We start from the raw sequence: 26,700 nt of genomic DNA, 5'->3' as shown, positions 1-26,700 counted from the left end.
AGACAGCTCCGTACCCAGGGACGGCCCCGCCTCCGAGACGGCCCTGCCTCCAGCACGGCCCCCACCTCCGAGACCGCCCCGCCTCCGGGACCGCCCCGCCCCGCCTCCGACACGTCCCCAGCGCACCACTGCAGAGCCAGTCCATCCGTCCCCAGGGATCCGCACTGCTCAGGGGTGAGTTTTCCAATCCGAGCGGGTCCTGGGTGGGGGCGGTGGCTGAGCACGTAGGGCACTGGGAGTCGCCGCAAAGTGCTAGAGGCCCCAGGCCATTCCCGGCGTCAGGGGGTGTCCCTCCCTTCTTAGGTCCAGGTCTGGTTTCATTTCGTTTTGTTAGTCTGGTGCTATTTGCAATTTGTGTCAAAACACATTTCTCCCTCCTATTTGAACTTGTAAATTATGAATTTGACAAAGATGAGCATGGTGTGTGCGTGCACGAGGACACATGTCCTTGCGGAATGCTGGGTCAGCTTTCCGGGACATATTACTCATCTGAGGTTTTTTTGTCTGTTTTTGTTTATCCTGTCAAACTGGTTCTGCCTCAGAAGTGAAAGACGTCGCTTGTCTTTTGGAAAGTAGCTAGCAAGATCTTGAGCTCAGGCTTCCGGATCTCTCTCTCCGCTGCTTTTTTTTTTTTCCACTGGTAACTTCTAAGGCTGAGATCATGTACCTGCATTCTCAGTGCTCTGCCGAGTATTGGCTCTCTTTTGTTAATTTCTTTCCCGTGAGCATTATTAAGAAAAAGGTGGTGGATAGGAAGGGAAGAGGGGAAGAGATGGAATTCTACAGGAAACGCAGGGCATGCTCAGAATGCCAACCTTTCTGAGCTTGGAGAGATTTCGTGGAAGAAAGTAGCAGGGAAAACGTCCAGTAATCACTGGGATGCCAGACCTTGGAGAAGTCAGGCTGAGGCGCTCTGCAAGTTTCACCTTAGAGAGAGTGGACGAAATGTAACGGTTCTTGTTAGAGTTCTTGTAGAGGACGACTGTGGATGAGAATACATCCCGGGGACTAAAACCAGATTGGTTTAGTCTAGAATGATTGCCAACTAAAGGGACCGATGTTTGAGAGCGATGGTGAGAGATTAACAAAATGAGGTGGTTGACTGCATATAGGAACAGGAGGAAGAAAGGAAGGAGGCACGTGTGGCTCAAGGGCTTGGTGTGTGTTTTAGTTTAGATTCTCCCCTAAAGCAAAGCCTTATGCAAGGGCTTACCTGCAGGTGATTTTTTTGCGGTAAGGGAGACCAGAAAGCCCAAATGAGGAAGTGGAGAGAATGAGACAAGGAAAAAGAGACAGCTGGGAGGGGCATGTGGCTGAGGGTCTTCCACATGGCGCTCCGTTCCTTTGGGTGCCTTCCGAGGATCTCTGTGATGGGCCCCTCTGGAAAGCCACGGGACACTTTTCTATGACTCCCCGCTCTACTGGGCGAAGCTTACCCTGGTGTCAACTCACTGCTACTTCAGGGCTGCCCTGTGCATCTGCAGAGGTGAGAAGCCATCTGAACACAGAGGAAAGTCCCTCACAGTGGGCTCCTCCGAGATGCCCATAGGGAGGCGACACAGGCAGCCAGGGGACTACTGCAGGACTGCAATCTACAACACTGTCCTCATCAATCTGGGAAACTAGAAAGGACAGCAAAGGGACAGACACTCTCGTTTATTCCTTGCCCACTGTGTGTGTACCAACTCCAGACAAGGCATTTTTAGCCGTATTCTTTATTTTGTTCTGTTCTATTCTATTCTATTCTATTCTATTCTATTCTATTCTATTCTATTCTATTCTATTTTTTGAGGCAGAGTCTTGCTCTTTCGCCCAGGCTAGAGTCCAGTGGTGCGATATCGGCTCACTGCAACCTCCACTCCCGCCAGGGTTCAAGAAATTCTCATGACTCGGCTTCCTGAGTAGCTGGGATTAGAGGCACATGCCACCATACCCAGCTATATTTTGTAGATTTAGTAGAGACAGGTTTCGCCATGTTGGCCAGGCTGGTCTCGAACTCGTGAGCTCAGGTGATCCACCCGCCTCAGCCTCCTAATGTGCTGGGATTACAGGCATAAGCCACTGTGCCTGGCCCATCCATATTCCTTTAAACTTCAAAAACAATCTTCCCAGGGCTGTATTATTCTCTTTTTGTAGATGGGGAAACTGAGGCTGAAGTCATTTATCCAAGAGGAGCTGCTTAAAGGGAAAAATAGGCTCAGTTTAGTCACAGCAAATTTTAAAAGACCTCCGGAAACTGCAGAATGCTACCAAATAGAGGGAGGCCCTCTCCATTAGGGCAGACTTTATAAATTGGGGGGCACTTTCCAACTTATCAGAGCTGTCAGAAGAAATGCATGTTTTGACAGGTCTATGACCTTTCTGTTCAAAAAGATCAGGTACTGTGTCAACTCAGGCTCACGAACTTAACTACCACCTGGATCTACCAGCCCCACAGGATCTAGCCCCTCCTTCCCTCCTCCTAGGGTCCTGCTCTTCCCTGCCTCTGGCTCTCAGCCACCCCAAAGTGGTCTCTTTGCTGGAATGCTCTTTGCTCACTGCATTTCAAGTTTCAGCTTCAATGCCAGTTTCTCAGAGGCCTTTCCTATCACCCAATCTAAAATAATCTTCCAGTTCCTCCATATCACATCATCATGTTTTATTTTCATCATAGTGATTGCTGCATTTTTTTTATTTTTCTATCTACCTATTTATTCTTCTTTCTTTCTCCTTCTAAAATATTCAACTCACAAAAAGGGAAACCTTATCTGTTTTGTTTCTTGCTGTACTCCCAGTGCTAGAACACTGCTTGGCCCACAGTAGAGAATCCAGTAAAATTTGGAGGTGAATGCATTTAGTTGTTTGCTTTTTTCACCTGTTCCTTCATCTGTTCTGACCAGCAGTGCATATCAGTATCTCTTAAATACATGAAAGTTTTTGCTTCCCCCTGCAGCAGCTGATAGAACCATGGCGACCACTGCCGCTGCTGCATTCGAGGCCCTCATGGATGGAGTGACATGCTGGGATGTCCCCAGAGACCCCGTCCCCAGTGAACTCCTTCTTATTGGAGAGGCTGCCTTCCCCGTGATGGTGAATGACAAGGGCCAGGTGCTCATTGCTGCCTCCTCCTACGGCCAAGGCCGCCTCGTGGTTGTGTCCCATGAGGGCTACCTGTTGCATGCGGGCTTGGCTCCATTTCTCCTCAATGCAGTGAGCTGGCTGTGTCCCTGCCCTGGGGCTCCCATGGGAGTGCATCCATCCCTGGCACCTCTAGTAAACATCCTGCAGGATGCTGGGCTTGAGGCACAGGTCAAGCCAGAACCAGGAGAGCCCCTAGGGGTTTACTGCATCAATGCCTACAATGACACCATGACTGCAACACTGATCCAGTTTGTGAAACATGGAGGGGGCTTGTTAATCGGGGGCCAGGCCTGGTACTGGGCCAGCCGGCACGGCCCTGAGAAGGTGCTCTCCAGGTTCCCCGGGAACAAGGTGACAAGTGTGGCCGGAGTGTACTTCACCGACACCTATGGGGACAGAGACCGGTTCAAGGTCTCTAAGAAGGTGCCCAAGATCCCACTCAATGTCAGGTGAGTGTCGGTTCCCCTCTTAGGGAGTCTGACTCAGGGTAAACAATAGAGTTGGTTCCCCTCCTCAACGAGCTTCCATTTTTCAATACAGGTGATTTTCCTCCCAGTTTGGAACCACCACAAATCAAAAGCAGGATGATTAAAATGCACCAAGACACAAGAGAGGCGGGGCCCTCACTGCCACTCCCTCCTGTGGCCAAAGCTGAATAGAAAAGCTTGTCTTACTCACCACTCTATCTCCACATCTAGTACATAGAACATAGAGAGTGCTCATCGGTACCTCTTAAATGCGTGAAAGAATAGTTGTTTGTTTGCATGAGCACCTACTGTTGGTCACGCCTCATTCTGGATAATGGGGGTCTAGCAGAGATCGAGGCAGGCAAATCATGCCATCATGAGGTTTGTATTCCAGGGGAGAGATAGGCAATTAAGGAAACTAATATATATGTGCTCTGTCAGGCATTGCTAAAATCCATGAAGGATAATAATATAAGTGGATAGCATGACAACTGGAAGGCTGATGGAGGCTATTTTATTTAAGGTGTTCAGGGAGGTCCTATCAGTCAGGCCAAGTTGGATTGGTCAGGATTTGTTGGCATTGCTAGCAGAAGGGATTTAGTGTGGGGAATTGACTATACCCATGATAGAGGAGCTGAAAATACACACAGGGGACAGCAAGAAACCCAGAGATCAGCAACAGCAGAACCAGCAGAGGGAGATGGTGGTATTACTGCAGTCCGGGTGCTGCGGCCACCTGGTAGAAGCTGGAGCCATGCTATGCCTTCCCAGCAGGAGCTGGAACACAGATGCAAGGTCTGTCTGCTGGGAGCTGGAGTCTCAGAGGAGACACTGTGGTTACCAGAAATACAGCCTGAAGAGAGAAGCAAACACTTAGCCTCCTTCCCTCTTCCTTCCCGATTTCAGTCTTCTACCTCTGCCTCCCATGGGCTGAACCCACCAGGATCCAGGGAACAGGGGAGCCACAGAAATGCAGTTTTCTGCAACACGGAGGATGACCAAGATGAAAGGGGAATGGAGATGAGTACAAACAAGCCCATGGCTAGCTTGGAAGGCTGGTCTGGTAGGTGACACTTGCAAGGAGACCTCAAGGAAGTGAGGGAATGAACCATGTGGGCATCTGTGAGAGGAAGATTCCAGGCAGAGTGAGGAGCGAGTGTGAAAACCTGGAAGGGAATCCTGCTTGGTACGTTCCAAGGGAAAGGGAGTGGCCCTTCTGTAACGTCAGAAGGCTCTGCAAAGCCCCGGGGGAGAATAGCTGAGGCAGCTGTTCTGTGACCCTGAGGCAGAGGGCAAGGAGTAGGTACAAGTGAGTGTAGGGGAATTTGTCTTAATCAAACTTGTTTGAAGTTGTACAGGAGCTGACATTTGAACATCTGCACGCATGATGTTCTCTGAATGAGGAACAATAAATGTTAGTCATTTACGGATTGTGTAGGCTCCAGGCTTTCGGTATTATGCCTGCAGTAAATAAAAGCAAGCAGCTTCAGCTTCTTGGAGCTACTCTCTGGCCACTAGAGCCAGGCAGTCACCTAGCTGTTCTTATACTGCATACCTGTGTCTGAGCACTCATTTCATCCATCAGCCAGGGACACACCTGGCAATCAAGGAAGCCAGAATGATGGGAGCTCAGTGAATGACAGCTCAGGTCATGTAAGAACTGACAGGCCAGGAGTAGAACTTTAGATCTTATTTGCAGTGAGATGGGAAGGCATTTTGTATTCTCTACAGAAGATTGCTATGATGTGACTTAAATTTCAAAAGGAACCCTGTGATTGATGGTGGAGAACAGACTGTGGGAGGCAAAGGTGGAAGTAGCAGACCAATCAGGAGGCCACTGAGATAGACCACAGGAGAGATGGTGGTGGCCCAGACAAGGCTGCTAGAAGCTGTGGAGCTACTGAGAACAGGTTCCCTTCTGGAAACACCTCAAAGGGAGAACCCAACAGGCTTGGCTGATGGATTGAGTAAGGAGAAAGAGGATTTGAGACTTTTGGTCTGAAAAAGACAAAAAATTAAACACAGGTGCTGCTGTTTAGTGATCTTGAAAGGACAATGAGAAGATGGATTAGAGGAGATCAGGAGTTTCATTTTGGATGTTTTGGGTTTCAGATATTAGTGACTACTTACTTATGTTTGCCCACGTGTAGCAGAAGCCTTAGTATAGCAGATTAACCATGTAGCTGTTTATTTTGTCTATGAAACATGAAGTACGGGTAGGTAGTCCAACTCTGGGGCAGTGACTCCATGACGTCCCATGGTCGCTCGCTGTCTCCCTATCACTGCCTGCCCCTGTCATGGTGTGTTATTTTATCCTTATGGCTACAAGATTGCCACTACTACCCCAGGCACCATAATTACACCCATGCAATAATAAATTGGAATGGATACACCTACTTTAAGTTTATACAATCATACATTTTCTGGAAGTCCTAGACTTCTATTTATATTTTAGTGGCCAGCCTAGTTAAATCAGTAGTTCCTAACCTTTTGCTCCCAGGGACCTGTTTTGTAGAAGATAATTTTTCCATGGACCTGGCAGGGGTTTCAGGATAATTCAAGTGCATTGCATTTATTATCCACTTTATTTCTATTATTAGTACATTGTAATATATAATGAAATAATTATACAACCCACCATAATGTAGAATCAGTGGGAGCCCTGACTTCCAGACCTAACTACCAGAAGGTCTGAAGGGTTGGCTATTTTTAAATGGGCGCTGGCGTCTCTGAAGAAATCAAGATTCTGTAGAAAGAAGAAGGGGCATTCAGATACTAGTGAGCAGCTGGCAGTGCCCCGAACCCCCAGCCCCGAACTCTGGACCTCTTTGAATTCCTTCCCTTCTGAGAGATTTGGGGAGGGGATGAGTTTTTTCAGAGACATTAGAGTGGATCTGATTCACTTCAACTTTTTTATTCTAACACTAAGGAGGGACAAACAGGTGAAATCTCATCACCATAATGCCTCTTAATTGCCCCAAGGGACTCTCCTATTTAGCTAACTCAACCTGCTTTTCTTCATCTATACCTACATTTTTAATCCCTGCCACCAATTCTCAGGTATATTTTGTGTGTTTGTTATTCTAACTCTTAATTACTGAAAACATTAAACATATGCAAAAGTAGACAGAAGAGTACAATGAACCCCCATATAGCCATTCCCCATCCCCAAAATAGTCAACTCCAGTTCTATCTTATTTCACCCATAGCCCCACTCTTCCCCACCCAAGATTATTTTGAAGCAAACAGCAGACATCATGTCTTTTCATCTGTAAGTATTTAAATATACATCTGTAAAGGTATGAAGTATTTTGAAAACATAAATGCAAGTCACCATTATCACACCTAAAAGAATAATTCTTTAGCATCATCATTTATTTCCATGATTGTCTTATTTTTAAGAATTTGTTAATGTTGGGCCAGGCGTGGTGGCTCGCGCTTTTAATTCCAGTACTTTGGGAGGCCAAGGTAGGTGGATCACTTGAGGTCAGGAGTTTGGGACCAGACTGGTCAACATAGCAATACTCTACTAAAAATACCAAAATTGGCTGAGTGTTGTGGTGCACGCCTGCGGTCCTAGCTATTCGCGAGGTTGAAGTTGGAGAATCACATGAACCCGAGAGGTGGAGGTTGCAGTGAGCCGAGATCGTGCCATTGGACTCCAACCTGGGCAACAGAGTGAGACTCTGTCTCAAAAAAAAAAAAATATGTTGACATTGACATTTAAATAAAGCCCAGATATTCTGATTTCCTGATACGAATTTTTTATCTCTTTTAAGATACACTTTTCCTTTCCAACTTTCTGTTTCTTGCAGTTTTGTTGCTATTGTTGAAGACACCAGCTACTCCTTATCAAACAGTTTCCTTCAGTCTGGACTTTGAAAGTAGACCTCAAGGAAGTCAGGGAATGAGCCATGAGGGCATCTGTGAGAGGAGGATTCCAGGCAGAGTGAGGAGCAATGGTGAAAACCTGGAAAGGCAAATTCATTGCCTTCCTATGGTATCATTTAAAACAGGGGTGCCAGTCTATGGCCTATGAGGAACCAGACCACACAGCAGAATGTGAGCAGTGGGTGAGCAAACAAAGCTTCATCTGTATTTACAGCTGCTCCCCATCACTTGCATTACCACCTAAGCTCCGCCTCCTGTTAGATCAGTGGCAGCATTAGAGTCTCATAGGGACACGAACCGTGTTGCAAATTGCTCATGCAAAGGGTCTAGGTAGTGTGCTCCTTATTGAGAATCTAATGCCTGATGATCTGTCACTGTCTCCCATCACCCCCACATGGGGCCATCTAGTTGCAGGAAAGCAAGCTCAGGGCTCCCACTGATTCTACATAATGGTGGGTTGTATAGTTAGTTCATTATACATTACAATGTACTAATAATAGAAAAAAGTGCACCATAAATGTAACGCACTTGAATTATCCTGAAGCCCCTGCCAAGTCCATGGAAAAATTGTCTTCTATAAACATGTCCCTGGTACCAAAAGGTCAGGGACCACTGATTTAACGTATTCATCTTTTTCTTGTATTTTCTGTATAATACAAATTAAAAGTTAGATCTCGATTTTAGGTCAGGATTGACAAACTTAGACCAGCCCCTGTTTTTGTGAATGAAGTGTTGTTAGAGCACAGCCGTGCCCATTCATTCACAAACTGTGACTGCTTTCAATCTCCAGTGTTTACCGTTGTTGAGTAGTTTTAGCAGAGACCACGTGACCCATATTTGTCTAACATATTTGTCAGGCCTTTTAAGGAAAACTTTCCTAACTCCTAATCTAGAGGTTTGATCAGATTCATGTTTGAATTTTTGACCTACTTTATAGGTGGTAGTATGCACTTCCATTGGATAGAACACAGTGGTCTAATTTTCTCTCTTACTGTGAGGTTGGCAGTCCTTAATAACCATTGCTTAGCCCTAGACCCATTAATTTGTGTTTATAAAATGATGACTTTAAAATTTTAATATTCTTTTTATTTGTTATTTGGAATAGTTGTGGAAAACACACTTTCCTTCACCAATTACATAGTCTATGGTATAATTTATATAGGAAAGGCAAAATAAATACTTAATTCTCTCTTTCTCATTTTAAAACCAGTTTCCAATATTGAGTTGGTTCCCTAGCATCTTCCAGAGGTCACCAATGTTTTTAAATTTTTCTTAGAATTCTTATGAAATCATGATTGGAAACACAATGTGTTTCATTTATTGTCCTTACTGATGTTGAAATTGTCCTGTTTGGCCATTGTGAGCCAATTCAGGATGATTCCTGAATCTTTTCCACCCAACCTTAATGGGCTTCCTGATTTTTTAATATAACAGGAAGGTTCAATTTGGTCTCATGTATTTCCTTCTCAGGCCCAGGAGCTGCCATATCTCCAAAAAGCCCTATTTTTTTTCTTTCTTCTATTTTTTTTTTAACATACAGCCCATATTTCTGGGAGTCCTAATTTGCATTTAGAAACCCCAAGGTGTTAGATGTGTGCATTGTTTGATCATTGTTTCTAGGCCTTCTAAATAGGCACAGCTAAGAAATGGATCTTTTTGGTTTATACTGATACTTCAGATCAGATTTGGGGCTACAGGGTTTTAATTTGATTTCAGCAATTTACCTCTGCATCTCCTATCTCTCATGATGAAAAATTCTGGTTCTATAAGACACCAGTGTAATTATCCATTTGCTCTATCCCATGATATACAAACAACAGTTGCAAAATATGAATAATAGCACTACTACCAGCAATATGATGATTATTGTAGCAAAGATTACTTGCAGTTTTTTTTTTGTCCCAGTGAGATATATATACATATATATATATATATATATATATTTTTTTTTTTTTTGAGACAGAGTCTCACTCTGTTGCCCAGGCTGGAGTGCGGTGGCGCAATCTCGGCTCACTGCAAGCTCTGCCTCCTGGGTTCACTCCATTCTCCTGCCTCAGCCTTCCAAGTAGCTGGGACTACAGGCGCCCTCCACCATGCCCAGCTAATTTTTTGTGATTTTATAGAGACGGATTTCAACGCGTTAGCCAGGATGGTCTCGATCTCTGGACCTCGTGATCCGCCCGCCTCGGCCTCCCAAAGTCCTGGGATTATAGGTGTGAGCCACAGTGCCTGGCCCTGATGATATATTTTATTATATATATGTAAAGTCAAAATACTATCTTTAAAATCACTTCCAATACTTCCTCTCTTTGTGGTTATATTGCTAAACAGATGTACATGTCAATTCATTGGTTATTTTATTTAGTTTTGGAATTGCTTGTGTAATTTAATTTTGTTTAAAATTATGTAAAATAGTAATCTGGGTCCAAAGTTAAATTTTAAGAAACCTATATGCTGTCCCTGTTTCCTTCAAACAATTCCCTTCTTCCTTCCCTGCTTTTTTTAATGGTTAATGCTCCATGATTTGTTTATATATCCACAAACACACACATATTAGTAGTCTTCTCTTCACTGGATAAGGCAATTACATACTCTATACATTTTTTCCTCCTTACTTTTTTTCACTTGACATTATTTCCTGGATATGGCCTCAGAGTAGTATGTAGAGATACACTGTATACTCTATTATACCATGGTATATGGATATGATATTGTTTATTCAATAAGTCCCTTATTGACAGGCACTTGAGTTTCCAGTATGTGTTATTTTTCTGGTACTTCTACTGTTACACATGTGCTGCACTGAATACCTTTGTACGTGCATCCTTATATTTTGTGATATCATTGGAAATGGGACTTCTGAGTCATGGGGTAAATTCATACGTAATTTCACTAGGCACTGCTAAATTCCCCTTGTTGCAGCTGGGGTTCCTAGGAATCTGACTCAGAGACAGAGACAAATGTGTGGGAGGTTTATGAGGTTGTGCTCTCAGGATCAGCAGCTGTGGAAAGGTGAAGGAAGAAGCATTGGAGACAGGGAGAAGTCGGGCTATGAACCAAATATTTTTTACCTATATTTTCACTGTTAAGTGAAATAGTGGAAGAAACGTGTGTCTGTAATAGAATATTGCTTAAATATTCAGATATTTTCTAGTTGAGTACTGGGGCGGTTGGCGATAACATATGTTATCCATACACATCTTTGAAGTATTTTAGAACTGTCCCTCAATGTAAAGACCACAATATGTAACATTAGGTTTCTTGTTTTATAAAATATCAAGCTTTCTCTCAGCTCTTGAAAATCCAATTTATTCTTCTTAATTCATTTCAACTCAAACACCCTCCTCAGAGCAGTCTTCCCCAGTGGCCATACTGAAATTAGGACTTTCCATCCAGTTTCACTTCATCACATTTCTCCATTTATTCCTTAAACATTATCACTCTCTATAACTATCTCTGCTGTTTCTTGCTAGGGCCTCTCTAACCAACCAGAATATAGAGCTCTGTGATCTTCTTGCCTGTTGCATTTACTGCTTTATTCTCAGTGCCTGGAGTATTTAACATTAGAGATCAACAAATATTTGTAAACTATATAAATTAATGAAAAAATAGGAATGAATCCAAATCCATAGCAAGAGAAAAGGCAGCCTCACATACTAGTGTTAATCCTGCAGACAGCTTCCTGCTAGGGAATATGGGGCTAGGGGTTGCGCCAGAGCCTTCCAGCCTCAGTCAACAACAGAGCCAGAGCTAACCAATTCCTTGAGAGTCTCAGAAGGTCAGAGTCTGAGTCTCTGGCTCAGATTCTTCCCACCTTCAGAGCAAGTCCCATTAGAGGTTTTCAGTGAACATTCCTGCCAACAAATATTGGTCAAAGGCGCTTGGACTGACCCAGCAGGTTCCTCAACTTCAAATCTCGGCTGGAAGGCCCTGGAGCTTCTTAAGAGAACTGATTGCTGGCTTGCCCCAACTCTGCCTGCCAAGGAGTGGGGCAGTCTCTAAAACCCAACAAAAGCTCCTCTCACGTCCTATCTGCAAGGGCACACCTGTGTTTATATAACAGGAGGATAGTGTAGTTGCTTTAATATTTAAAAGCAAATCCAAAGGCACTTGCTACCTTTATACCATGACAGAAGAGTCTGGAGGAAAAGTTAACCTTAGATACCAACCAGCCACCCATTATACTTACACATGGTATAATCTACAAGCTCTAAAACATATTAGTAAATATGTACCTGGGCATGCTGATGCACACGTACTCACATACTTGAGAGGCTGAGGTAGGAGGCTCTCTTGAGGCTGGGAGTCCAAGGCTGCAGTGTGCTATAATTGCACCTGCAAATAACCACTGCCCTCCAGCCTGAGCAACATAGTGAGAACCTGTCACTATTTTGTAAGTAAAGATTGTAAATATGTACTAGTGCCTTAAGCTTATGACTCTCTTGAGAATTATTTATTATCTCTGTCCTCAACAAAGTCCTGTAGAGTAGAAAGTCTTTGTCCAAAGAGTTCCAGATGACAAGCACCACATACCTTTGTGTATGTATCATTATATTTTGCCATATCACTGGAAATGGGCTTTCAGAGTCACGGAGGAAATTCATACGTAATTTCTCTAGGCACTGCTAAATTCCACTTGTTTTAGCTTGGGTTCCTGGGAATCTGACTCAGAGACAGAGATAAATGTGTGGGAGGTTTATAAGGTTTATATTCAAGATCCGTGAATGCAGTTTCCAGGTAAAAACTGTGAAATGAGGCTAGATCCCAGAATTGCTCTATCAAATTTGACAAAATGAATGAAAAATAATTAATAAATGACTGGATATCAAAGGTTTTTATGATGATGACATACATTCCTATACACTGGCCAAGGAGAACAGGTGATTGATGAGTGGCCCAGGATGGAGTATCTCCTAACACCAATCAACCTCCCATGTACAATGGAAAGAAAATAGTCAAAATCACAAATTCAATAGTTATCGTTAATGCTTTCTAATTCATAGAAACGTGAACAAATTGGGTGAACAGACAAGAAAAAAAACTTTCAAGTATAAACTCCCCATGTGAGTTCCATCTGTGGTTTGGTGAAGTGGGCATAGCTTACTAGGTCCCCTAAGAGTGAGGAGACCAGGCCTAATCAAAAATCCAAAATCTGAAATGCTCCAAAATTCAAAACTTTTTGAGTGCTACCAACGTTAACGCCAGAAGTGGAAATTCCCACTTTTGGGACACCTTTGCTTTCTGATGGTTCAATGTACACAAATTTTGTTTCATGCACAAACTTATTTAAAATATTGTATAAATTACCGTTAGGCTCTACGTAAAGGTATATAGGAAACATAAATGAATTTTGTGTTTAGAGTTGGGTCCCATCACCAAGGTATCTCCTTATGTGTATGCAAATATTCCACAACCTGAAAAAAATCAAAATCTGAAACACTAGTGGTGGGTCCCAAACATTTTCCATAAGAGCTGCTCAACCCTATATTATCTCCTTCAGTTCTAACAATAATCTTCCAATAATATTGGAAATGTAGTTTATTAAACCAGGAGAAAGAGTAAACATTATGACATTCATAGGAATGTTTGTATGTTTAAGCAGGGTTTTGGTCTGACATATAAATATGGATATATCTGTGCTCACAGTCAAAATACATCTGTATTCTGACTATTCCAAGTGAGTAATTTATGTACCTGCAATTTGTTACAAAAGTGAGTTTTCCAAATTATTTTCTTAAATCTGACAGGTTAAATAGGTTAAATAAAATTGTGTGTCTAATAGGCATGATTGAGACCTAAAGAGATTTTACCCTGTATTTACCAGCTTAAAATAAAAGAAAAAAAATACATTTACAATTTCAAGGCACCTCTCTGACCATCTATGCCCATATTGTTCAGTGATGATGAAGACAGTTTTAAAAGTTTTGTTATTTACTATGGTTTATCTGTATTTAAGGAATTAAAAATACAAAAAAAAGATACTCAAGTGTTGGGGGCTGCAGATCTTCAAAATGTTTTTTACAGCATCTGATCAACATAGTGCTCTCTAGTCCTTTTCTTGATGTTACAGATCCTAAGAAAACATCATTTCTAGATTCTAGTATTTCTGTCCTGTTCATATTTATCAGAGAGTAAAATAAATCCAGAAGAGTATTTTTGCATCCTATACAATCTGAACAGAAAAACAAAACAAGCTAAGTGAAGATATATTTGATTACTACCAGTAGACTTCATTACTTTTATGTTCAAGAAAAAATATATAAATTGTTAGATGTTTTACCTTCAATATGGTGAAAATGACAGCAGCGCACTTCACACTTACTGTTTTATTCAGTGCAGTACCTTCCTAATTTGGCAGTTTTTAATTTGTGCTTCCTTTGCACAACATATACCTGTCGATAACCATGTACCCAGATGTAGGTTCCGTCAAAGCCTCAGTAATTGAGTGACAGAGTTCTGGTGTGTAGACATCAGTGGATTTGGAAGAAATCCAGCCTGGGTTTAGTAAAAATTAAAGAAATAGATAAGAAACATGATAGATGGCTTGACAGTCAAGGACAGGTTTAATTTAAAGAAAACAAACATGAGAGGGGCTTCTGGCCAAGTTAGGTCAGAGGCACACTCCCTTACAGACTAACAGTTTTTAAGGATTCAGGGTGGGAGAGTTTATCAGAGACTTCAACTGCTTCTTTGTCTCTTTGTTATGCTTATCTGGGAGGGAGAGTTGTGTCTCTGTTCCCATAACTCTTTCTGCATATGCAGGCATACCCCACTTTTAGCTTCTTATCTTTTAGCTTCCCTGACAGTGCACCCAAAGGGAAAGGAATGTGCTTATTAAGGCCCACTGTTTAACTGGGGCTCATTGTGTGAGGATGAAGTTGGGCAGTTACCCAAGAGACTTTGCTCCCTCCTCCCTCTGTGCCAGAGCTGTCTTATCTGTGTTTTTCTGTCTGCTCTTTCTGGCTGCTTGTAGTTAAAAGAGAAGTGATTTCCTTGAAATGCATGGGGCTACAAAGGGAGCTGAAACATAAATTAGTGGTGTGTGTCTGAGATGTGCTCCTGCTCTGTCAGGTTTGCTTCCTGTCCCTGCCAGTTATTAGCTAAGAAACATGGAGAAAATTGCCTAGCTTTTCCAAACTCCATCTTTAAAGTGAGAATAATAACTTTCAAGTTTATTATAATGATTGAAAGAGATAATACATATATTAAATGCCTAGCATATATTAAACCTCATTAAATAGCAGCTACTTTCATTGTTTTCCAAACTTAAACATTGTAAACAGATATTATACAAGATTTAATATTGGTAACTAGCTGTCTGAGATCATTAATATTGCCCTTAGGATACTGTCAAATCATCTGTTGAAATTTACCTGGTATCCTAACTGCTATGCTTACTCCCTTTTCCATCCCTCCCTCCCCACTTCCCACTTCCCTTCCCCTCCCTCCCTCTGTCATCCCCTTCCTTCCTTCTTTCCTCATTTCCTTTCTTTCTTTATTTTTCTTTTTAAGAAATGCCTCTTTATGAAAATATTTCAAAAGGAATTCAAATTTATTGTGAAAAAAATGCGCACCAATACAGAAATATAGAGAGGAAAATGGCAACTCATCCTCCTCCCCACACCACCAGCTCCAGTCTCGTGCCTCTGGACCGAGGTAGCCAATCCTAAAAGTTTGATCATCTCAGATGCTTATCTATGTGTGTGTGTGCTCTGCACATTGATTTTTTAGTTAATGTATCATGTTGGAGAATGTCCGCCTTTTACTTTATATTTATGCAACAACTTAGCAGAGCACAACCTTTTAGGGTCTCATTTTCTTGTCCTCAGCATGCAGGACAATTGTCTTCTGGCTGTAAGTAAGCTTGTAAGTCATTCTGATCAAATCATCTCCATCCTTTTTTTTTTTTCCAATGGATGCTGAGAATACATTACCGTCTCCAAATGTAATGTCAATTCATATTTTTATTTTCTTTGTAGCAGTTCTTGCTTTCAGTATTGTGTTTTTGCAGGACAAAAAAATTAATAAAAATTTTATTTTGGTTAGAGTGTAACTGTTATCCACAGAAAATGTTCATTTTTAATTTTTCCTCTTTGAAATTATTGTATCCCTTAGTAATGCTGACATGTCTGCTTTTTTGTTTTTGTATTTTTTGAAATAAAACTTCGTTGATTTTGTCATTTTCAATGCTTTTATGTCAGTTTCAAGGGTATCTTTTATAAGCAGCTTATATCCAGATGTTTTTAAACTAATCTAACAGCCTCTATCAAATAGAAATTCAATACATTCATATATACCGTGATGATTCCCATGTATTTCTTGCTCTTACCCCCTTTTAATTTTATTTTCTATTTTTATGCTTTATTTCTTTTTACATTTTCCCTTGCTTGCTACTAAGTTTTATCCATTTCTTAAATTTCCTCAACACATTTGTGGATTATACATTTTACTTCTATTTTTGGAGCAGTTATCTTAACATTTTATATTTAATTTTGAACAACCTGAGAAATATAATTGTACATTCTCCTTATTTGAAGAAATAAATTATTGAGGCAAAAGCCCTTTTGATCGTCTCTTTCAATGTCAGTCCTTTCTGTCTATCCCACAATCCAATAGAAAAACTCTTATCCATTTATTGTGGTTGTTTCCTGACATTCTGGATATATACTGACGTATGTTTACTTTGCTTTATATTGGTCTTCCATAAGTAACATCACCAAGTGCTGCTATTTTTGAAATTGTTTTACTCAACAAATGTTTTGAACATCTTCCCTTGTTAATTAACATAGGTGGACCTATTCTTATTGACTGGTAAATAGTAATCCATCGTATGATTAAATGCCAATTTTTATTTGCATTCATGTTAGTGAATATTTAACTTCTTCATACTTTTTCACTATTGCCAACAATTTGCAATGAACTTCCTAGTACTGCCTCCGTGTATACTACTACAGGCTATTTCTATTTTTAATGTTATTGGATACTGCCAAATTGATCTCCAGATTTTATGAAAGATTATTTTTCTCCACACTCTTGCCAGCACTTAATATTGTTAGCTTTTGAAACTTTCACTAATTTTCTGGATAAAAAACATTATTGTATATAATTTGCGTTTACATGATTATATCTTTTCAAATGTTGGATATTTCACTTGGATTTCATCTTTCATGAGCTGTTTGAGAATATAGTTTAAAACTATTTTCAGTTTTTTTGCTTTTCTGTTTATTCTTAGAAATTACTCATATATTCTGGATTCTAATTTTGTATCTGTTCAATCTGTTGCAAATATTTTTCTCTCAATGATCTCACCTTCTTTAACTTTATTTATGCTGCCTTTATGCTAAGAAGTTCTTGGGTTTTTTTCTTTAATTCTATGTGGTTGTTGCAACTTTTGTCACCCATTCTAGTCACTTCCTAGATTCCCAATGCTACTGTGGTTTGTATGTGTGTGTGGGCACGTGGATGAATGTAAGCAATCATTTCAATTAGCTGTGGAGACGGTATCTGCAGCTTTCTATATTGAAGGTTTACTGCCATTAGCTGAGACTTTGCCAGGTGCCTGTGAGAAGATGCTAAGCACACTTAGAGTGGAATGTTTTATTATTAAGTCTTGTCGCTCAATGTCATTAACTCCCCAAATTATCTTGAGTTTCAACAGGTAACAAAAAGCCACAGGCAGAACTGATACCTGATATGACATTTACCATGTCAGCCTGAAAATGGGGTGGCAAAACTAAGACATGCCATCTCCTCATTTTCATGCTGAAAAGAAAGAGAATCTGAACAAGTGTTACATTTTTCAATAATGTTTTACTACCAGAATAAATGAACTATACTTTTAAAAAATATAACATTTAATTTTTAATTATAAGAGAAATAGATGTTAATTTTAAAATTTGAGACAATAAAGTTTTATAAGATAATTAAAAGGACCTAAAATCCCACCAGCCAAGACAAACCACTGAAGACTTTATTTTTTTTATTTTTTATTTTTTTTTGAGACGGAGTCTCGCTCTGTCGCCCAGGCTGGAGTGCAGTGGCTGGATCTCAGCTCACTGCAAGCTCCGCCTCCCGGGTTCACGCCATTCTCCTGCCTCAGCCTCCCGAGTAGCTGGGACTACAGGCGCCCACCACCTCGCCCGGCTAGTTTTTTTGTATTTTTTAGTAGAGACGGGGTTTCACCGTGTTAGCCAGGATGGTCTCGATCTCCTGACCTCGTGATCCGCCCGTCTCAGCCTCCCAAAGTGCTGGGATTACAGGCTTGAGCCACTGCGCCCGGCCAAGACTTTTTTTTTTAACAAAGATATTTTGATAAATATGCTTTAGGTTCTGCTTCAATGTCTGGTTTTATGGTTTTTGATTTTTTCCCCTAAAATTTGGCTTATTTAGACCATGGTATCCTGGAATCTAATCTTAAAAGTTTTTCCATTAAGCATTTTTCAAATTATCTGATAATTATTTTCATCACAATATGGTTTGCAATCTATTGTTAACCATAACTTATTTAACCAACCTCCTATTGCTTGACATTTACAGTATATACAAATTGTTTTTAAAAATTCTTGAAATACAAAACCTTTTCTTGATTCATTACATTTTGGCTATTCCTTAATAAAAAGAAGTGAATACTCTAACCAGATCTAAGTGAATTTTTAAAAACAGTGTGTGTTTGTATAAATCTTCAAGTGTAGTGTTAAACAATTTACTTCTGATGTGTTCCTAGATCAGAACTACCCTATGGAGAGTCCAAATTTGGTGTTTTTGCAATCTTCCTTTGCAGAAAGTTAGCTCGAGTAATTCATAAGCAGTACTACTTTCTCTGGACATAATAAACTAATTTTTCTAACTTAATTTGTTTATATGTTTAATTATTTTAAAAGTCAAGAAACTGAAGCCACAATATTCAACACTTAGTTGACTAAATGGGAGGAATTCCTGGAGGTGTTCATTTAGAAAATGTGGATTTTAAGATATGCAAGTAAGGGCACTCCCTCTATAGCGTTTCCTGAAATCTATGACAACATTGATTGTGGAAAATGCCATTATTTTATGTATCACTGAGAAAGACCACGCTGGACGTGGTGGCTCACGCCTGTAATCCCAGCACTTTGGAAGGCTGAGGCGGGCTCACAAGGTCATGAGATCGAGACCATCCTGGCCAGCATTGTGAAACCCTGTCTCTATTAAAAATACAAAAATTAGCTGGGTGTGGTGGCATGCGCCTATAGACCCAGCTTCTTAGGAGGCTGAGGCAGAAGAATTGCCTGACCCCGGGAGGCAGAGGTTGCAGTGAGCCAAGACTGTGCCATTGCACTCTAGCCTGGTGACAGAGCAAGACTCCATCTCAAAAAAAAACAAAGACCAAACATTGCCAATTAAATGATAATATGCCATCAGTTGTAAAAAAAAGTGAAAAAATATGTCTTAAACATGATAAAAATAAATGATGTTAACATGCTGAAATCCTAATATTAGTAAGAATGTGAAGATTGACATCAACAATGCAATCTTCCTACCTGCACATAGATTTCTCTATTCAATGAGTTTGATTCAGTAGCTCATTAACTGACTGTAGACTCACGGTTCCTCCTGTCTCTTCCAGGTGTGGGGAGGATGTCAGGCAGGACCAGCAGCAGCTCCTGGAGGGGATCGCAGAGCTGGACATCAGGACAGGGGGAGTCCCCTCACAGCTGCTGGTGCATGGAGCCCTGGCCTTCCCTCTGGGGCTGGATGCCTCACTCAACTGCTTCCTGGCAGCTGCTCGCTATGGCCGGGGCCGTGTGGTCCTGGCTGCCCACGAGTGCCTGCTCTGTGCTCCCAAGATGGGGTCCTTCTTGCTCAATGCGGTGCACTGGCTGGCCAGAGGCCAGACAGGCAAAGTTGGGGTGAACACAAATCTAAAAGATCTGTGTCCCCTCCTATCGGAACATGGCCTGCAATGCAGCCTGGAGCCCCATCTGAACAGCAACTTGTGTGTCTACTGCTGCAAGGCGTACAGTGACAAGGAGGCTAAGCAGCTGCAGGAGTTTGTGGCTGAGGGTGGGGGGCTGCTGATTGGGGGCCAGGCCTGGTGGTGGGCCTCCCAGAACCCTGGCCACTGCCCCTTGGCTGGTTTCCCTGGTAACGTCATCCTCAACTGCTTTGGCCTCAGCATCCTGCCTCAGACTCTCAAAGCAGGCTGTTTCCCTGTTCCCACCCTTGAGATGAGAAGCTACCACTTCCGCAAGGCGCTCTCTGAATTCCAGGCTATCCTGAACCATGAGAATGGGAACTTGGAAAAGAGCTGTCTGGCAAAGTTGAGAGTTGATGGTGCAGCCTTCCTACAGATTCCTGCGGAGGGGATCCCTGCTTACATATCCCTGCACAGGCTCCTGAGGAAGATGCTACGAGGGTCAGGCCTCCCAGCTGTGAGCCGGGAAAATCCAGTTGCCAGTGACTCCTATGAGGCTGCCATGCTCTCCCTGGCCACTGGGCTGGCTCACTCTGGAACTGACTGCTCCCAGCTGGCCCAGGGGCTTGGCACCTGGACCTGCTCCTCTAGTTTGTACCCCTCAAAACACCCCATCACTGTGGAGATTGACGGAATCAACCCAGGTATGAAAACAGGAGAGAATGCCCAGAACATTAAAGACATAGGGGAAAGTGGGATTGGCTGACACTACACAGGACGTTGCAGGTACTTACCTTCAGGAAGATTGACCCCAATCCTTTTTTTTTTTTTTTTTTTTTTTTTTTTTGAGACAGAGTCTCACTCTGTCACCCAGACTGGAGTGCAGTGGCGCGATCTCGGCTCATGCAACCTGCGCCTCCTGGGTTTAAGCAATTCTCCTCTCTCAGCCTCCTGAGTCACTGGGACTACAGGCACACGCCACCAGGCCCGTCTAATTTTTGTACTTTTAGTAGAGATGGGGTTTCATAAGCAGTAAGAGAAATAGCATAAATGCATAATGGTAAGGCTGGTCTGGAATTCCTGACCTCAGGTGATCCACCTGCCTCGGCCTCCCAAAGTGCTGGGATTACAGGCATGAGCCACTGGGCCCAGCAGACTGCATTCTTTATCAGGTACTTTCAAGAAGATGGGGGCTGGGACTCTGCTTAAGGTTTAGGAGGGATGAGTCTAAGGAGAAGTGCGGATGACTTGAGATACACAGGGGTGAAGCTGTGCCACTGGGAGAGACTGGGAGGCCCCAAGTGGAGATAGAGTCACATAGGAAGGAAGAACTGAGCCTTCTCTATGACTTTTGTCAGGCAACAGTGATTGCTGGGTAAGTACCGGGCTCTACCTCCTGGAAGGACAAAATGCAGAAGTCTCACTGTCTGAAGTTGCCGCCTCTGCTGGCCTACGGGTAAGGTCTGAACACCCACATCTGCCGCCCCTCAAAACCCGAGAGCTGTGTCATTCTCATCCACTGTCTAGCTCCAGCTCATGGCAATGCTGCCAGGAGTACAGAGATGGATTATTCTGCCCATTTTACAGATTTTACAGATGAAGCAGCTAAATTTTAGGCCATCTAAGTGAGTGACTGAAGTGCCTAGTGTCATCAAGCAAAAGAAGCTCACTGCAGAATGGACTAGAAGCCAAAACTATGACACTTGAATGTTTCATTTTAAAAAAAGCATTTTATTGCAATTGGACTAACAAGGAGACAGGAGCCCAGCTCAAATCTGTCCCATTGTACTTAAAGAGTTACTTTATTAGAAAAGGTTTAGGGAGTGGATGATGTGATTAGTAGGTGACTGACAGAAGGTAAAGGAAGGGCTGGGAATCCTCGGGCATGGGCAGTTACCTCTTCATGCCTCCTCATGGGTCCCACGTGCAAATTCAGAGGGAGTTAGTATGAAACATGTGGTAGAAATTTGGGCTGGGTGTCAGCAAGCTCATTCTGCACAAACTCTGGTTTTATCTCTTTATCTTGACATCTGAAGGGTGTGAAAATCCCATCACTCCCCAAAATATGCCCTACATGCAGAATTTAAATTCATTCGGCCTCCTTGACTCTGAGGGCCACTTCCTACCACAGCTAGGGCCTCTTTTCTGTCAGCATTCTTTCTGGAGCTTGCTTATATCAAACCTAAGAAAAGCAACTCCAGGACTCCAGACAAAACAGATCTCCACCCATCTGGCAGCCAGAAAGGGAAGCTCTGGACAAAGAGGGAGAGAGAATCAACCTTTCACTCTGGATGGGCCTCCTGTGTGTTCACAGAGGACAGAGCACAGTCCCCCAGCTCATCCCCAACATCAGTGTCACCAGACTGGCTTAGGTCCTGTTATAAGAGCCCAGGATTTTGCCTGGCAGAAAGACAGAAGACCTTTGCCAGGATTAGCCTGGTCTCTCACCAATTCATGTCAGGTGAAGATTTATGGTGGAGCTGTTTAAATCCTTGGAAAAATGATTTTACGTGCTTTGAAGTCCAGATGACTTTGGACTGCTAAAATTGAGAAGTTTCCATGCCTAGCACATAGATAAGGGAAGCTGGGGTTTCATGGGCATGTTTGTCTAATATCTTCCATCTAAACAACCTCACACGCACATCACAAGGATTCTAATTCCTCCATCACTTGGTGGAATCACCTGTCCAGGTACAGATTGGCTGCCACACCGACGACCTAACCAAGGCCAGGAAGCTATCTCGAGCCCCCGTGGTGACTCATCAATGCTGTATGGACAGGACTGAACGGTCAGTCTCCTGCCTCTGGGGCGGCCTCCTCTACGTCATCGTGCCCAAGGGCAGCCAACTAGGCCCTGTGTCTGTCACTATCAGGGGGGCTGTGCCTGCCCCATACTACAAGTTGGGTAAGTGGAATGAACATCTAGGGAGGAGGAAGAGCGGCAGATGCCATGGAAACTGTGGGATGGTTGCTAAATGGGAGAGAAATAAGGTTTGGTGGAGAGAAAGAGGAAGAACTGTTGGGGGAGAACGTGGAGGCAGGAGATATGGAATACCCTGTGTCTATGGATACTTCCGAGCAGACAAAGAGAAGAGTCAGGAAGCGTTTTCTTCACTTTATAGCCTATAGACCCCTGTGATAGGAGTTCATTATTGCAATGTTCTTCCAGAGTTCAGGTGGTATTTTTCAGCTCAAAGGAAGTCGGGGAAGTGGGTGTGGTAGGTTCCATGATATTTATTCCCAGGTAAGACATCACTAGAAGAGTGGAAGAGGCAGATGCAGGAGGACCCGGCTCCCTGGGGAGAGCTGGCCACGGACAACATCATCCTGACAGTGCCAACCACAAACCTCCAGGCCCTGAAGGACCCCGAGCCTGTGCTCCGCCTCTGGGATGAGATGATGGAGGCTGTGGCCAGGCTGGCGGCTGAACCCTTCCCTCTCCGCCGTCCCGAGAGGATTGTGGCTGATGTGCAGATCTCAGCTGGTGGGTGCTCCCAGGGAATCCTCCTAGTCAGTGGAAACCATGTATCTATTACTTTGCCTTTTATGAACGTCCAAGATGTGTAAGCATATTTTTATTAGGAAAGCAAGGGAAAAAGATATAAAAGACATTGACCACAATGGGGATGAAAGAATGTTTACATGTGAAAAAAACGAACTATTGATATCTACAAGGTGAGATTTCAGCAGATGGTAGAACAATCTCAGAAAAAGTTGTACTGCGAATTCATAGATGGCAACCAGAGTCATTTCAAGGACAGCATAGAAAATCAACTATTTTCTTCAAACATAAGCAGAGTTGGAAATGAAAAGAGGAAATACATAAGGAGGTTTATGGTAAGTACTGAGTGATTAAAAAGAAGGAGGTGCATAGGAAGAGAAATAAGGAACTGCGGATCCCACATGGGGAAAGTTCATACCTCAAATTTCATAGCTTCAAATAAGGACAAAAATTACCTCTATCATAGAGTGTAAATTTGGACAAAAGTAGTATACATGGGGAAGAAAGAATAACACTGTTCTAGCCCTCAAGGATCTCAGATCCAGTCATAGGACATCATTATATCAGACTGACATGTAAAGGACACTCACACACACAAAATGAAGGTGTCGAATTATAGCAAGAATGACTATGTAAAGTGTAACCGTATTCTCCGGGGCCAGAGTGAGGAGGAGGCCACAACTCAGGTGTGAGAGGCTAAGAAGGAGATTAGGTACTATTCAGTTTCTGACCAAGTAGGAGAAAGCTATTTGCTTTCCAATCAGCACAGAGATTCTGCAATTATTGGGGATAACCAGGATGGTGAAGAAAAGTCCCATAATGGAGAAGAATGAAGGAGACAGTTTGGGCAGACCCTCCTCAATGCTCATCTCTTCCTTCTGTGTTCCCAGGCTGGATGCATTCAGGATACCCCATCATGTGCCACTTGGAGTCTGTGAAGGAGATCATCAACGAGATGGACATGAGGAGCAGGGGTGTGTGGGGCCCCATCCATGAGCTGGGCCACAACCAACAGCGGCATGGATGGGAGTTCCCCCCGCACACTACTGAGGCCACCTGCAACCTTTGGTCAGTCTACGTGCATGAAACAGTCCTAGGGATCCCCAGGGCTCAGGCCCACGAGGCTCTGAGCCCTCCAGAGCGAGAGAAGAGAATCAAGGCCCACCTGGGAAAGGGAGCCCCTCTGTGTGGCTGGAATGTGTGGACAGCCCTGGAAACATATCTACAGGTACTGAGCAGAAATTCTGGGAGAAGGAGATGACCAGACCCTTCAGTTATGTAGCGACCTGGATCTCAGTAGCTCTCCAGCTCCTTCACCACCCCACTAGGTCCAGGGACCACCACCTCCCCTGGAAATGAGAGGGACTGGGCCACATGGTGGTGCTTCTTGAGTTATACCCCTCTAAGGCAGAGAGACTAGCACCTGTCTCACTCACCTTCTGATTTTGAGATGTACGAGGAAATGAAAAATATTATGAAAAAATAGAAATATAGCATAAGTTATAAAGAATTTAAGCAACCTGTCCAGTATCCCCCATTTAAATGAAGGACCTAGAACTTAAAATCAGGACCTAATGACAAGCCCCAGGCTTTCGCATTGCCATGCCCTTTCTTAGTTTTTTGTGCCTTTCACTAATTTTGTGAAGAGTGAATGTGAGACAGTCCCAGTTAATGAGGTAACTTTGTACTGCATTCATTTCCATATCCTTAGATAGCCAGTCTGGGGGTATATAGGACCACTGACCACAATGGTAGGTTGACCCTAAACTGTAAATTTAAGCCCTGATTCTGTCCTATTCTGCTACCGACTCACTGTGGAGCCCTGAATATCATTTCTCAATAGCTCTAGAGAGACCAAGTCTGGGACTTGGCCTCAAGACAAACAGGCACCTTCTGACTCCTCTTCCCACTAGCGGGCTTCTCCCCAGCATCCGTGCTGCTGCTGCCTTAGCTCGGGCCTCGTTAGTCTTCCCTCAGTGCATTCCAGTAGCCTTCTAAATTGTCCTAGCATCTTGCCTCAATGCTCTATGATTCATCTTCCTTACACTCCTTCCAAAATAATGTGAATACTCTGTCTATAAAATGCTTACAGTGTTCTCTAGCACATATAGGGAAAAGTCAAAGCTCATTAGCAGGGCATAGGAGGCCCTTCATGACCAGCCCCACCAGTGCCTCTAGCTACATCTCCTGCTGTCACCTCCACATTTACCCTCCGGCATGCCAACCTGCTTATGCTTACGGACACATCTTGCTGTTTTGGCTTCTGCGCCTCCCGTTGTTTGCTTCCTGCTGCTGAATCATGCTGGAACATCTTGTTCATTAGCTGTCAAGTCACTTGTCCAAATTCAGCTCTGTTGTCCCCTTCTCTCCTGGACATCGCCTCCTTGATAAACCAACATTTTTAATAATGTGTTTATTTACTTGTGTTTCTCCCTTTGGCCAGTGTTCTCTAGAAGGACAAGAGCTCTTAATCATGTTTGCCTAGCACAGTAGCTGGCAGGGTCTGGATGTCTAATACATGTTATATGTTTATTAAATGCTTAATTTATTGACGTATTCATTAATAAGTGTCAAAGAGCAAGCCAGTAAAGAACAGATGAGCAATAATGAGGGTACAGCAGTGAGACTCTGAGGGAGGCTTGACTTCGATAGTGTTATCTATCCTTGGGCTTTTACAAGCTAGAGTCAGAGAATGCTCATCTATTAAAGGGAGAGTAGAGATGGAAACCCCAGACCCCTGCTAACTAGAAATTTGTATAATCTTAGTGAACAGGGGCCTTCTGCCAAGGGCTTTCCGGAGGGCTGCCCCTTAAGAAGTATGAGCCACTCTCATTTGTAGCCCCTCAAGACAGGCTGGAGTATTTTCTTTTTCTGCCCTAAATGCAGTGTTCTACAGAGCAATTTTGTATCATTGCAGATAGTCACAGGTCTGAGACGGTTATCTAAAAAATAAGGATTAGTATCATACCTGGAAAGTATAGTATTCGAGGTTTGCAGCCTTTTAGAATCTCAATAGGCCAAATATGTAGGAAGTGAGGGTTTCTCATCTCAGTAAGGTCCAAACCTGTCCTGATGCTAAGGAAAATACTTGAGATCTGGGAAGACAATTTTTTAAATTAAAGATACTAATAGTGGACATTTATTGAGTGTTTACCTCTATTCAGACATTAGGTTTCCCCTGAGCACCCCCCACTAGATTCAGGGGGTGATGTTTTGTGGCTGAGAGGTGGAATGAGCAATGAAATTGCATTATTGTGCAGGGGTAGAGTGGGAAGATAGGGACACATACCCAGGATGAAGGTAACGATTGAGGGGAGGTGATCATGTGAATGAAATATATTTAAGAACGCACATGTCGCATCACTTTTGCAAACTTGACACCTCATTCTGTTCCTTCTTTCCCTTGTCAGCTCCAGGAGGCCTTCGGGTGGGAGCCATTCACCCAGCTCTTTGCTGAGTACCAGACCCTCTCTCATCTCCCCAAAGACAACACTGGCAGGATGAACCTATGGGTAAAGAAGTTCTCTGAAAAAGTGAAGAAGAACCTGGTTCCCTTCTTTGAGGCCTGGGGCTGGCCTGTCCAGAAGGAGGTGGCTGACAGCCTGGCCTCCCTACCAGAGTGGCAGGAAAACCCCATGCAAGTATACCTCTGTGCCAAGGAGTGAAGGATGCCCCGCAAGGCGGGAGAGAAAAAGCAGGGTCACGCCGGCAACTCCACCACTAGGCTTTGGCCATGTGTGCTCAGTATCTGAGCCTGGATCCCGCTTCCAAGCCTGACCACTAGATGGTGGCCAAGGTCATAAGAAAAAATGGAACCCCTTTCTGAAAAA

The 26,700-nt window shown here is 43.0% G+C and overlaps 1 protein-coding gene across 5 annotated transcripts; it reads left to right on the top strand.

Moving 5' to 3' along the window:
• The first annotated feature begins 111 nt into the window (after positions 1-111).
• Positions 112-26,700, top strand: TCAF2 (TRPM8 channel associated factor 2). 5 transcript variants are annotated; one of them, XM_077995052.1, is made up of 9 exons: positions 112-174; positions 2,933-3,569; positions 4,494-4,773; positions 19,081-20,072; positions 20,727-20,824; positions 22,060-22,273; positions 22,613-22,852; positions 23,761-24,098; positions 26,281-26,700. In XM_077995052.1, the coding sequence occupies exons 3-9, from the start codon at positions 4,691-4,693 to the stop codon at positions 26,533-26,535; spliced, it is 2,220 nt and encodes a 739-aa protein (XP_077851178.1). In that variant the 5' UTR covers positions 112-174; positions 2,933-3,569; positions 4,494-4,690; the 3' UTR covers positions 26,536-26,700.

This window comes from Macaca mulatta, chromosome 3 (assembly GCF_049350105.2).
Source record: "Macaca mulatta isolate MMU2019108-1 chromosome 3, T2T-MMU8v2.0, whole genome shotgun sequence".
NCBI classification, from domain to species: Eukaryota; Metazoa; Chordata; class Mammalia; order Primates; family Cercopithecidae; genus Macaca; species Macaca mulatta.
This window is presented reverse-complemented; position numbering and strand designations above follow the sequence as displayed.

Excerpts from the sequence above, each read along its gene's own strand:
- TCAF2 (XM_077995051.1), top strand. The coding sequence starts at position 2,947 with ATGGCGACCACTGCCGCTGCTGCATTCGAGGCCCTCATGGATGGAGTG. Across the intron at positions 22,853-23,760 it reads TGATGTGCAGATCTCAGCTG|GCTGGATGCATTCAGGATAC; the intron begins GTGGGTGCTCCC and ends CTGTGTTCCCAG. Across the intron at positions 24,099-26,280 it reads CCCTGGAAACATATCTACAG|CTCCAGGAGGCCTTCGGGTG; the intron begins GTACTGAGCAGA and ends TTCCCTTGTCAG.